The 13,934-nt window shown below is 44.0% G+C and overlaps 1 protein-coding gene across 1 annotated transcript in view; it reads left to right on the top strand.

Moving 5' to 3' along the window:
- Positions 1 to 13,934, top strand: part of LOC105479716 (ALK receptor tyrosine kinase) — a 750,786-nt gene that overhangs the window by 625,456 nt on the left and 111,396 nt on the right. The window contains exon 9 of the mRNA XM_011737869.3: positions 10,465 to 10,634. Within this exon, the coding sequence (XP_011736171.2) occupies positions 10,465 to 10,634 (170 nt within the window). The remainder of the gene's footprint in view (positions 1 to 10,464; positions 10,635 to 13,934) is intronic.

The following is a 13,934-nucleotide window of genomic DNA, read 5'->3' as shown; positions in this document are numbered from 1 at the left end:
CCCCTCAGAGCACTTCCTACATTTGGGGATGTTGCATGCAGAATAGCTATTATTTGATATCATTGAGTCTCTTTTGAACACTGCAGGCTAAATATCATTACAGTATTTTCTATGGGTTGAAGCGATTGTCCTGAAGCTGCCATGAGGTATGCATAGCAAACATGGGGCATATTCAAGACATAAGATTGCAATAATTACCTCTGGAGGAGGAATGGGCCAGGAGAGAAATAATAGCATTAGGCCTAGCCACAATGCCGTTCCTGCTTTACATACAGGACTTTAATTAATAAAATGACAAACACTGGTACCACATAATTGGAAAGTCTATCAGTCCCTTCCGAGAGGCAGGAAAAAATGGCCCTTGTGAAAGCGCTGGCTGGAACCAGAAGATATAATTGCTGGTGGCGTGCTCCTGGTGTTGCCTCTACTCACTTGTCTCATTTGCTGTCTGCATATAAAAGAGTTTATTAGTCAAACACTGCCATTTATAACCTATATCTACTAGGATGTGTCTAGAAGGATCAAAAATTTTATTGTTACTGGCACCAGCAAGCGTTATATCCCATAAATATAATTTAGAATTTGTATCAGATTTCCCATATTTGTGTGAATACACACACACACACGACTGTTAATCGTCTGGCGGGGACAGTGGTTGTAAATGCATTAAAATTCACTAGCTCCCTAATTTCTCCAACAGGAAAGTATTTCCAGGATAAGATCTTGTTAAAATATAAATTCTGATTCAGAAGAGCTGGGGCAGGCCCTGAGACCCTGAATTTCGAATAAGCTCCCAGGTAGCGCCCACATTGCTGTTCCACAGACCACACGTTGAGCAACGAAGATCTGGAAAATCTTTGCAATATGCCCCCAAAGCTTTAAGGAGTACCATAATATATTATATGGGCATTGCACTCCATGTATGGTAGAAAGAACACACAACATAGTGTGGACTCCAGGTCTGCAGCCTGTGGGCTTAATGCCCAGGGGTGACTGACTGACTCTCTAAGCCTTCAATTCTGCATCTGAAAAATGGGTGGAATAATAATATCTATATGAAGGGATGTTGTCAATATACAATGAGATAAGCCTCCGTGCAAGTGCCTAGTTCAGCTTCCGGGCATTCAGTAAAGAGTCAATTAACAAATGACTTCATATCCTGTAGGCCAAGGGTCCCCAACCCCCAGGCCACGGACCAGTACTACTGCCCAGCAGGAGGTGAGCGGCAGGCAAGTGAGCGAAACTTGATCTGTATTTACAGCCACTCCCCATCCCTCGAGTTACTGCCTGAGCTCTGCCTCCTGTCAGATCAGTGGTGGCACTAGATTCTCATAGGAGTGCGAGCCCTATTGTGAACCGCATATGCATGCAAGGGATCTAGGTTGCATGCTCCTTATGAGAATCTAATGCCTGATGATCTGTCGCTGTCTCCCATCACCCCCAGATGGGACTGTCTAGCTGCAGGAAATAAGCTCAAGGCTCCCACTGATCTGACATTATGGTGAGTTGTATAATTATTCCGTTATATATTACAATGTAATAATGATAGAAATAAAGTGCACAATAAATGTAATGTGCTTGAATCATCCTGAAACCACCCCCCAATCCCCAAACCCTGGTCTGTGGAAAAATTGTCTTCCACAAAACCGGTCTCCGATGTCAAAAAGGTTGAGGACCTCTGCTATAGGCCACCCAGATAGAAACAGATCTTAAGATGGAATTCTAAGGGTGTTTTTGGACTGGAAACTTGACTGCCAAGATCAAGCTGGGTCTACTTGGCATGGGTATTTACATAAAATGATATCAAGGGACCTCTCTAACCAAGGACTATATAAGGGAAATGAAAGTCTTTGAGAGGGACTTGAGCCTGCAGTCTGCTCTAGGAACCACATACGGTGAGTGCTGTCTAATGTCAGACACATGTGATCAACAAGGAATACTCAGAACTGATACTAGGCCTCTGAGTCTTCTAATTAAGAAACTGGTAAAAACCTTATCTTGCAGGTCCAAGAGGGTAGTTCTAGCCCCATATACATCCTCAGGTCATTCCTGCTCAAGGGATCTCTCTCTCTCTCTCTCTCTCTCTCTCTCTCTCTCTCTCTCTCCCTCTCCCCCTCCCTCCCTCCCTCTCCCCCCTCTCTCTTTCTCCCTCTCTCTCTCTCTCTCTCTCAGTTATTCCAGTCTTTTTCTGGAGGTGATGTAACAGCCCCAAGAAGGCCCTTAGCTGAGAGCAGCAGACTCCGCGCTGCAGGAAAATCCCTGCCTCTACACCTTGGTGATGGTGGGCACATTTTAAGCCATTTGTAAGTTATTAAGAGTTGCCTCTTACTTAAAGTCTAAGATGAAAATGGACCCCTCACTGAGACGGCCAGGCCCTTCCTGCACTAAGTAGCCCAGCTCCCCAGAGGTCTCTACCCAGGCTGCACTTTAGAATCGCGTAGAGAAATTTTAAAATCTGCTGATGCCCAGGACCTACACACATCTACTTAAATCAGAGTCTCTGGAGTGGGGCCCAGACGTTGGTTGTCTGGAACGCTGATTCTAATTTGCACCCCAGGTTGAAAACCACTGGTTTCACCATGCCATTCACAGTATCACAGGAGCTCTACTTCCATGTTCTTCATCTCATACTTCATAACCCCCTTTTAAGGCAGGCAGGGAAGGTGTGGTGGTTATTATCACAAGTTTGTCTTTAACAAAATATAGGTTCAGAGGAGGAAAGTGGTTGGCTTAAGGTCACACAGTTAATCCACATTGGCCTTGAAGCACAGACTCCAAGTTATGCCATAGTCAGCAGGCAAGGAAAGAGGATGGTTGGACAAGCCACTGAAGAATGAATGTTGATGCAAAGGGCAGGTGGTTCCAGTGCATTCTGGAAAGGTTGTGGGATGAGTCACAGGAGCACAGGGACAGGGATTTGGTATCAGTCCAAAGATTCTGCATTTCTTTTTTCTTTTCTTTCTTTCTTTTTTTCTTTCTTTTTTTTTTTTTTTTTTTTTCTTTTTTGAGACAGAGTCTCGCTCTATCGCCCAGGCTGGAGTGCAGTGGCACCATCTCAGCTCACTGCAACCTCTGCCTCCCAGGTTCAAGTGATTTCCTGCCTCAGGCTCCTGAGTAGCTGGGACTACAGGCACCCACCACTACCATACCTGGCTAATTTTTGTATTTTTAGTAGAGACGGGGTTTCACCATGGTGGCCAGGCTGGTCTTGAACTCCTGACCTTGTGACCTGCCCACCTCAGCCTCCCAAAGTGCTAGGATTACAGGCGTGAGCCACCACGCCCGGCCACATTCTGCATTTCTAACAAGTTCCCAGGTAACACTGATTTTACTAGACTGGGATTACCAGTCTGAGGACCACACTCTAAGCAGGAAACCACTGACTGGTTCTTAGAGGTATAATGTGGAAGAAACAGGTGAAAAGTAGGCCAAGGGAAAGACATAGGCTCTGGACTGCTTGTATCTTTTTCCTAGATTCAGGGGGTACACATGCAGGTTTGTTACATTATGCAATAGCATAATGCTGGGGTTTGGGCAGCTATTGGACCCATCACCCAAAGAGTGAGTTTACTACCCAGTAGGTAGTTTTTCAATCCTTTTCCCCCTTCTTCTCTCCCACATTTTGGAGTTCCCAGTATCTATTGTTTTCATCTTTAAGTCCATGTGGACTCATTGTTTAGCCCCCACTCATAAGTGAGCACATACGGTATTTGATTTTCTGTTTCTACATTAACTCAAGATAATGGCCTCCAGCCACATCCACATTGCTGCAAAGAACATGACTTCATTCTTTTTTATGGCTCTGTAGTATTCCATGGTATATATGTACCACATTTTCTTTATCCGATGCACCATTGAGGGACACTTAAGTTGATTCTATGACTTTGCTATTGTGAATAGTGCTGCAGTAAACATGTGACTGCAGGTGTCTTTATGGTAAAATGATTTATTTTCCTTTGGGTAGATACCCAGTGGTGAGATTTCTGAGTTGAATGGTAGTTCTGTTTTTAGTTCTTTGAGAAATCTCCATACTGTTTTCCACAGCAACTCAACTAATTTACATTCCAACCAACAGTGTATAAGCATTCCCTTTTCTGTGCATCTTCACCAAGATCTCTTTTTTTTTTTTTTTTTTACCTTTTAATAATAGCCATTCTGACTGGTGTGAGATGGTATCTCATTGGTTTTCATTTGCATTTCTCTGAGGTTATTGTCGTCGAGCAGTTTTTCGTATGTGTATTGGCTGCTTGCATGTCTTCTTTTGAGAAGTGTCTATTTAATGAAGTTATTTGGTTTTTTTTCTTGATTTGTTTAAGTTCCTTATAGGTTCTGGATATTAATCCCCTCTTGGATGCTTAGTTTGCAAATATTTTCTCCCATTCTGTGGGCTGTCCGTTTGCTCTGTTTATAGTTTCTTTTGTTGTGCAGAAGCTCCTTAGTTAGGTCCCAATTGTCAATTTTTATTTTTGTTGCATTTGCTTTTGTGGTCTTAGTCATAAATTCTTTGCCTAGGCCAATGCCCAAAAGGGTTATTCCTAGGTTTTCTTCTAGGATCTTTATAGTCTGAGGTCTTACCTTTAAATCCTTAATACATCTTGAGTTAACTTTTGTATATGGTGAGAGGTGGGACCCAGTTTCATTCTTCTGCCTATGGCTAGCCAGTGGACTGCTTATATCCTGAGGAAGAACATCTGCCTGGATATACTCCCTTACTGAACACTCAGTGGATGAAAAAAAAAAAAATGGCCAAAAATACACATTTGCCAGCCATTCAATGGCTACTAGTTTGCAATCTTATTCCAGGCCTTTTGCATCTGTTTCTAGAATGCGATATTGTTGAAACTCAGTGCATGCCTTGGCTTGAGTTGTGGCTGTAGTTGAGTGTCCTCTGCTATAAACATAGGAGGTATCATTATAAGATGAAAGAAGGTTAATTCTTTTTTTTTTTTTTTCTTTGAGATGAAGTCTTGCTCTTGTCCCCCAGGCTGAAGTGCAGTGCACGATCTCGGCTCACTGCAACCTCCGCCTCCCGGGTTCAAGCAATTCTCCTGTCTCAGCCTCCTGAGTAGCTGGGATTACAGGTGCCTGCCACCACGCCCAGTTAATTTTCGTATTTTCAGTCGAGGCAGGGTTTCACCATATTGGCCAGGCTGGTCTCGAATTCCTGACCTCAGGTGATCCACCTGCCTCGGCCTCCCAAAGTGCTGGGATTACAGGCGTGAGCCACTGCGCCCAGTCAGAAGTTAATTCTTTAATTCTCCTATTTGTTCCTAGCTCTGAGCAGTTGGGTCCAGTGGCTGTCTGGACCTAAGTCTTTACTGTGTGATGTCATGTGTCTTGCCTTGATTATCTTGTGTCATATGTCCTGACTGTCAAGTGGCTCCAATTACTTCACCTTTTGCGACAATCAGATCATTTGTAATCATTCATTTAAATTCTATCTTCCTGGCTGGATGATAAGCTCCATGAGGGCAGGAGCTCATCTTCAAAAGCAGAGTATGCAGCACAGAGTAGGAAGCAGTAACTATCTGTGACTGAGTAGATGATGATCTCCCTTAAGGACTAATCCCAGGAAGCATCCTGGTAGATTTCCTCAGAAGGCTAAGGATGCCATAGCCTTCACACCATCCCAGGGTGGCCAGTCCAGTTCTCTCTCTTTTGCCCAGCCTGATTGGTCTAAAACACAGAACAGGAAGATGGAGAGAGCTCAGCTGCTGGCTCTCCCCTGGTCCCAGCATAGACAAGACAGGGCTGCATCTTGCCGACATGCTCATACCAACAGCAGACTCTACTTTAAACTGAAAAGTTCCAGGGAGCGGCTGAGGAGGAGGCACTTTAGAATATAGCCAAGTGGCTGGGAAGTGAGGAACCTCTCCCCTTCCCTGGTCCCTGACCCACAGAATGTAAGAAAGTGCCAAGGAGCTTCCTAGGATGGAAAGTTGATTGACTACCCCTAAGAGGAAAGCCTGGCAAAGACGAGAGTGTCTCCCTATATAGATATGCAATTTTATTCATGCTGACATTGATTCGTTCCTACCACCTGCCCTCGCTTGACAGCCACCGTGAACATAAGATGAATAAGACAGTCCTTGCCTTGAAGCAATTCATGACCAAGGGTAGAGAGAGAAGACAAAGCAGCAGGTCCCAATAACCTTAGTTAGGAGATTTAAGAGGAGGAAGAGGTCGTTTCTGAGATGGATGATAAGAAAAAGGCTTCCTGAAAAGGAAAGAGATTTCATTTTTTAAGGGGACAGAAGGAAAAAGCAGGTAGAGTAAATGGAAGAATAAAAAGTATAGAAGCATAGAAATGTCAGGCAGGTGCAAATTTGGCAAGTAGACTGGTGTAGGGAAGTCTGGAACCTGCATTCATTCAGCTTCCTTGTGTAGGTTGTTAGGTGAAAACTGACAGGCTACTTCTCTGATCACCCGAAGGTAATGCAGACAGATCTTCAGTCACTTAAAAATGCAAAACACAGTCTTTTTGGTAATCAGCATGCTCATCCAGTCACAACTTCAATCTTGCTTTAGAGTCATCCTTCCTGCCCTCTCCTGCCCCCTCCACACTTGGTCCTATTGCAGATGGAAAGCCTGAAATGAGAGAAAGGGTGTGGTCAGTGACCTCTCTAGTTCTCCACCCAGCCTCTCCTCCTCTTCTGTCATCTTACTGACTTCTGACCTGTTGAGGTTGTAAGCATAGACAGTGAGAGGAGTTCAGGGGATCAAGAAAGTTCTTTTTGGAGACTGTTGGGTAATCTTGCATTGGTGTTCTCTGGATGTGACAAATATCCAAGGCTTACTATTTCTCACACAGGGGCTTTTGGGGTTCCTTTGTAGATCCACCTTTCTCCTCATTCCCTCCACTATGGCTTGGGATTTTTCGCCTTGACTTAGAGCATGTGCATCTTTTTTTTTTTTTTTTTCTTTTCTTTTTTGAGACAGAGTCTTGCTCTGTCACCCAGGTTGGAGTGCAATGGCACAATCTCGGCTCACTGCAACCTCTGCCTTGCGGGTTCAAGGGATTCTCCTGCCTCAGCCTCCTCAGTAGCTGGGACTACAGGTGCCCACCACCACGCCTGGCTAATTTTTGTATTTTTAGTAGAGACAAAGTTTCACCATGTTTGCCAGGCTGGTCTCAAACTCCTGACCTCAAGTGATCCACCTGCCTCGCCCTCCCAAAGCGGTGGGATTACAGGCATGAGTCACCGTGCCCTGCCGGGTATGTGCATCTCTACTGTAGGTGGTCACTTCCACCTTCCTCCACTCTTGGGCATCACAAGATACTGGCAGCTTCTTCCTACTATTGTCTATTTACCTTCCTCTTAGGCAAGATCTACAGTGACCCTGCATGGGTTCCCCTATACATGGTTCTCCTCCCACCCATATGCAACACTCATGCATTTCTGCCCCAGCAAACTCTGGGAGTGCAGGCCACCCAGTGCTGCCACCTTGCATTGTTCTGCCATCAGAGCAGCTAGCCAGCCCCTAGTTCAAACTTTAGACCTTCCAGGTAGGAGACAGACACTAATCCACTGTGTTTCCAAAACTGCAGGGGATAAGTATCAAGTCTTTGATGTGGTATCATAAAACCATTCTCTCTTGGCGTGAGATAAAGATGGAACCCCCTTCCCACCTTCTTCTTAGCAAGAGTGTGAAGTGGAACTTGTGGTATGCCAAAAGCACCTTCCAAAAACTCTCTCCTAAAGTCAACCTCCAGCATTTTGTAATATGAAAAGTATGAGTGTGGGGCTAAGAATTATGTCATTCATTTTTATCCACCTCTCTTGAAAGTTCTGCACCCTTGTGCTCTTACACTTCCTTTGAAATGTGGCACCTACTGCCTCCATGCTTCAGCCAAAATGCCTTTTTAATATTTTGTTATATCAATTATTATTTCAGTTAACAGTCCCTATAACCCTATAAGAGATACAACTATTCTCATCTTAGAGAATAGGAAACTGAGCTTCAAAATGATTAAATAACTAGGCCAAAGTGGCAAAAACAGGTCTGAATTCAGAACGCTCTGATTCTAGAGGTCTCAGACCATTCTGAAATGGAGAATTCATGTGACCCAGCATAAGTCCTCAACAAATATTTGTTGAATGATGAAAAAGTTGATTTCCTCAGATAATAGAGGAATGTAAATGCCATAATTTTTGATAGGGAATGATAAACCATGCCGAGTCACAGATAAGCATGATCAACAGGAGAATGGGACAGAAATATACAAGAGAATTCAGAAGAGAGAAAGAGTGGAGTGGGGGAGGCACTTTAGGAGACTCCAAAGAGTTCACAGAGTTATAAAGGACATGGTTACTCTATTTTTCTAGAGTAATGAGGAAATTATCCAGAGACCAGGTTGAAAGAATTTAAGGAGAGCATGAGCAACAAGGAACTAGAGGCAGCAGTTACATCCCAGCTGTTCAAGATGGGAGCATCTGAATGGGGCAAAGAAATGGTTGCAAGCCAGCGGAGCCCAGAGGACCAAATAAAGGATATTTCTCCAGAATGGGTGAACCTTGATCTTATTTGTAGACTAAGGAGCCAGAAGATCAACTCTGAGATGCTGGGGAAAGGAGGGAAATAAGGGCAGTAACTAAAAGAGCAAAGACTGGGGAAGAGAAAATGCGCAGGGCTAACATGGAAGATAGTAAAGGATGCAGCTTCCTCTAAGAGAAAAAGAAAAGAAAGGGGGATAAATAAATAAACACTTTGCCCACAAAAAAGAGAGAAGGGGGCTGAAGGATATTGTACCTGACATAGTAGATCTTTCTCAGTAAAGTAGAAATCAAATCAGTGGATCAGGAGGTGGGCATTAGGGGGTGACAGTGTCAGTATGTGAGGTGACAGTGTCAGTATTGAAACACACATTGTACTATGTGTGTCCAGAAATCAACTGTGGAAATCAACAGAGAATGAACAAGTACCACCTCACATCCAGGGTATTGAGATTCAACAGTCTGAATTCATGGAGGTTCAAATTACCAATATTCTGCAGCCAAGGAGCAAAAGGAGAAAGCATGTGTCAAGCATGAGCCCAAGCTAGGCATTGCATGGCATGGGCTGAGAGCTGAAAGGGTTTACAGTTAGCAGGGGTAGAGCTGAAATTTCCAAGCATGGCATCCAGCTGGTACAAGAAAGCTAAGTGAGGCCAGAAAAAAAATTAACAGATTCATTCATTTATCCTAGGAGGTCTCAATGGAGATGCATATTGGCTACCCAGGTTATGGAGAAATGGGAAAGGTATAAGTGAAGAGTCTGTGGTTATAGACCAGGCTTATAAGGTCCAGGGTCTCAGAAGTAGATCAGTCCCTGAGGGCCCTAATGCCCTGGTGTGACGTTATTAGTGAAGGGTTTGTATGCAAAAAAGTGGGAAGTTTGGGGCTGCAGTCATCGTTCTTAACTTCTTCAATCAAATTGTGAGGCAACCATGTATCAAGGACTGGAAGACAAAGGAGTGGCAATTTACAGAGAAGCAGGTATTTAAAGAGAATCAGTGAAAAGGGGGTACCTTTACTCTGATGAAACTGCCAGTTTGCCATAAGACATATTTTACCTTTCTTTCTACAATAGCCACCATTTTTTCTTACAAGATCTGAACAGGATCATTTTGGGCAATGATATGATGTAGTTGTCCTAAGTTTTTAAACACAAAGACGAGGAACCTTGTTTATAGCATGTCCTACCTCTGAATATGACTGTACTTAAACTTTCCTAGAAAGGTTATTAGTTACAACTCCCTTTCAAATGTTTAGGAACAATGCCACAGAAACTTTTAATAAAGACACAATGAAAAACAGACAGTTGTAACTTCGTTTTGGCAAAGTGGGCATCCTCTTTGAAAGACGCCCATATTAAAAGATCTTGGTTTGTAGATTTTTGTCTGGCCTTTGCCTGCCAGTGGCCACAGGTATCAAGTCATTGGGTCTTTAGTTAGCTGACATGTGACATGACACCATTCAAATGAGATTATTCGAGTCTTTGGGGAAGAGATATAAATCTATGATACCTAAATCACTAAAAGAAATTGAGTCACAAAATCATTTGTCCAAGGTCACAAAGTGAATCTGTCCAAAGGTCACAAGTGAATTCTTGCCACAGGCAAGAATCTTTGGCTACTCTTTAGGAAGTTCATTTACTACCCCACTGATCTTGATATCACCTCACAGGCAGAATCTTGTGAAGGGTAGGATGATAATATTAACCTGAACAAAGTTCCAAAACTGCCCATCAGTTGTCCCTGCCCAAGAAAAAAAATTAACAGATTCATTTAGTTATCCTAGGAAACAGGTCACTTGAACTTCATTGAAAGCCTCTTGGGAAGACAGGCGGTGGGCATCCAGCTCTTCTCACCGGGCTGAACCCAGCCGAGTCTCTGGCAAGGTCCTTGAAGCTTCAGTGGAGAATTCCAGAAAGTAGAACTTTCAACAATCATACCTTGTCCTCTGACTCTTCTCGCCCTCACAGCTCCGAATGTCCTGGCTCATTCGTGGAGTCCTGAGGGGAAACGTGTCCTTGGTGCTAGTGGAGAACAAAACTGGGAAGGAGCAAGGCAGGATGGTCTGGCATGTCGCCGCCTATGAAGGCTTGAGCCTGTGGCAGTGGACGGTGTTGCCTCTCCTCGACGTGTCTGACAGGTAGGCCTCTACCCATCTCCCCCAGTACCCTTCTCCTCTATCAGCTAAAATGCAAAAGGAATCATGCCTTCTCTTTCCCCATGCCTGTCACCCAAGACGCACATGCAGATGTGCCCCCACACAGATATGCGTGCACGCGCGCACACACACACACACACACACTCTCTCTCTGCAGGTTACACACTTTCTGCAGTTTACAAGCTTCTCCAAGGGATGATGAGGCTACTGAACACTTGTCTCAGGACCACCGGTATGTCCTGGTTGGCTACCCCCAGTGTCTGTAGGAAAAACAAAATTGAACAACTCACATTACTAGCAAATAACAGTTTGGTTTTACATGTATATAGCATGTTCTCTTACATGATGGACTTTGCTTTACTTTCCCATTTAACTTTTATTTTATCCTTATTAACAAGAAAACCTGCAAGGTAGGTAGGACAGGCCTTATCATCATTTACCACTCCTGTCCTGTTCTAAGGAGAGAAACAGAATCAAAGTGGTGAAGCGCCAGCAAGTTGGTATCAGAGTTGGGACTGGTACCCAGGCCCAACTCTGACTCCAGTGCTCTCTGTTGAGTCAGGTCCTGAGGCAGGTTGATAAGGAGGATGGCAAATTATTCAGTAAACAGAGGAGTGCTTCTACCTGGGGTCCTGGTTCCTATTTGGGCTCTATCACTAATGGCCTCTGTGACTTTGAACAACATCCTTGACTTCTTTGGGCTTCAGTTTCCTCGCCTTTAAGCTGAGAGGTTTGAACTGGAAAATCATTAATTCCACGCGACTCTCCAATGGAGCAGGAACCATGGAGGGTTTGCTGCCACTTGTCTCCCCAGGATGACACTATTCTGCCACCTGCAGTCGGCCTGGAGCAAGCCGTGCTTGAATAAAGATGGCCCTGCATGGCAGCACTCATGTGACCCTGCCGTATCATCCTGAACCCTCATGGTGGGTGCTGATCTGTTCCAGACAAAAGAGGGGCGAGGGACCATTTCTATAGAGGGGACAGATAAATGGATCTGGATGGGGGAGAGCCATCTTTTATGGGCTAAAAGTCAAACCTTACAACCCAGAGCAGCCTCTGCCTAAGACTCCTAAAACACATTCAAATTACCATCCTGGTGGATCCACCTTCAAAAAATGAGGGCAGAGGGCTCAAGGCAAGGTGGAGGGTGATGCTAGTTGGCATGCAGCTTTATAAGTGTAAAGCTGGGTTTCACATTTTTCACCCAAACCCCACAGTCTGCTATGTCCAAGAGCTCATAACTGCATCAGTGCTGTCAAAGGATGAAGGCATTGTCCTCACTCTGAGCACCAGCTACCCACTCCTTCAGATGTGTGTGGGTTAAAGATCAAAGCCCAAGGACATTCCCAGAATCAGTGACCCCAAGACAAATAGGTTTAAGTGGAGAAAGAAGAAGTGTGAGCTCTGCCCACTATAGTTTAGTTTTTTGTCTTTGGGGATTGTGGAGCTGCATGCAGTTGGTGGAGAACAGGAGGGTAGTGAAAGAACCCTCCCTCCTGGGAGAGGCAAAATTAATTCAGATGAATCAAAGGGTTTTTTTCTCCTCAATCCAGCAAGTCTTCTCTCTTTCATAGCCACTCCAGGGGATTTAAAGCAAGTAAGATGTTGACTCTGTTCACTCTCATCCTCTAGAGTTTCATTTGAAGGAGACTTTGTTCTCAGCCTCCTTCTTCCCTGTTAAAGGCTGTTTACCAGACTGACATTTCCAATATTGATACTGAGACCAAACTGTCCAGTGGGGATTCAGACAAAAGACAGCTTGGTTTGATGATGTCTCGTGACCTAATAAGTGTACAATTACAGAAAAGAAGAGTGCTTCCATCCACTGGGAGCCTGCGTACCACTGACATGCTCTGAGGTTGGAAGCTGCCCTCCCAGAGGTACAGATGATACAGGAAGCATCAAGACCCAGAGGCAAATGGTACTGAAGGAAAATGAGGTGCAGCAGTTTTCATTTGCTAAAATCAAACTAGACTGTAGATGTGACTGGCCCAAAACATCTAAAGAAGCACTCTGGATGAAAGTGCAGAGGCTTTGGAATCAAATAGTGCCAAGTTTCAAAACTGACATGGTCACTTACTAGTTGTGTGACCTCAGCCAATTAAGCTCTCTAAGCCTCAGTGTCCTCATCAGTAAAATGAGGATAATAACAGTATAATATCACAAGATTGTTATGAGACTAAATGAAATGACTGTTGAAAGAGTCTACCCAGAGTAAGTATTAATAGATTTTATTTTCTGCATCTTCCATCCTCATCTTTCAGTTATTTGGTCTTCATAATAATTTATTAAGCAAATAGCACAAATCACAACCACTGATATTCCAAGTCAAGCCATGTTCTATAAAACAGACAACACAGTCTCCTCTTAGGTTTGGAGAAGTAAAGTGCTTGGTTAAGTGCCTGATCCACACTAAATGCTCAACTACTAATAATCGTAATATAATAATGACAGTATCTCCCCACCTAATGCCTCAGAAGGGTCTAGGATGACCTCTTTAGCAATATAACCAGTCATCCAACCCTTAGATAAAGGTGGACTTCTTAGGAATTTGTTTTCGCAATGCTCTATTGACTCCTTATAAGGAGAAGTCACTGATGGAAGAGCAAGTGTACTCCTCCCTCTTCCTTCAGGGAGAGTCAGCTATAGCTGCCCAGATTGCTAGAAGATGAAAATGGGAGAAAGGAGAAGGTAGAGGAAGAAATAAGCAAGGAAAATAGAGAAACAGAATGGATAAAAGACAAAGAAAAACCAGCTCTCTTCCTCCCACCTCTGAGGTAGGCGTTAACACCTGGCGCCACCCGCCCCACATCCTATGAAGCTTCCTTAGGCAGCTCCTGGCTTCAGCTATTCAGCACCTGCCTTGTGGACATCTCCCCAACCATGAACCTTGAAAACAGCAGAATTTATTCCCTATGCTGTCCCAAATCACCTCTGCTCCCAGGTTCCTCAACCTTCACACATTACAAAATTTTAAAAGCAACTTCATTAGGGCTTAGAAGTTAGCACTTAAGAGATTCCGGGCTCTAGTCACTGGTATTGGCCCTGGCTGTTACATGATATATAAATCTGACCATTTTCCTATTTTGGAAATCCTTCTGTGGCTTCCTGTGGCTTTTGGGATGCCTTTCAAACTCCCTAATAAGACCTTTATTTAAGCCCATGTGTGATCTGTCCAGCGCTAATTTCACCAGCTGCTTCTTAAACCATTCTTTCTCTCTCAATCTCCCCTTCCTTCCATTCAGTTGTACCATGCTACATTCTTACTTCTAGGCTTTT

The sequence above is a fragment of the Macaca nemestrina genome, chromosome 13 (genome assembly GCF_043159975.1).
Source record: "Macaca nemestrina isolate mMacNem1 chromosome 13, mMacNem.hap1, whole genome shotgun sequence".
Taxonomy (NCBI): domain Eukaryota; kingdom Metazoa; phylum Chordata; class Mammalia; order Primates; family Cercopithecidae; genus Macaca; species Macaca nemestrina.
Note: the sequence above shows the minus strand (reverse complement) of the source record. Positions and strands in the feature narration are given on the sequence as shown.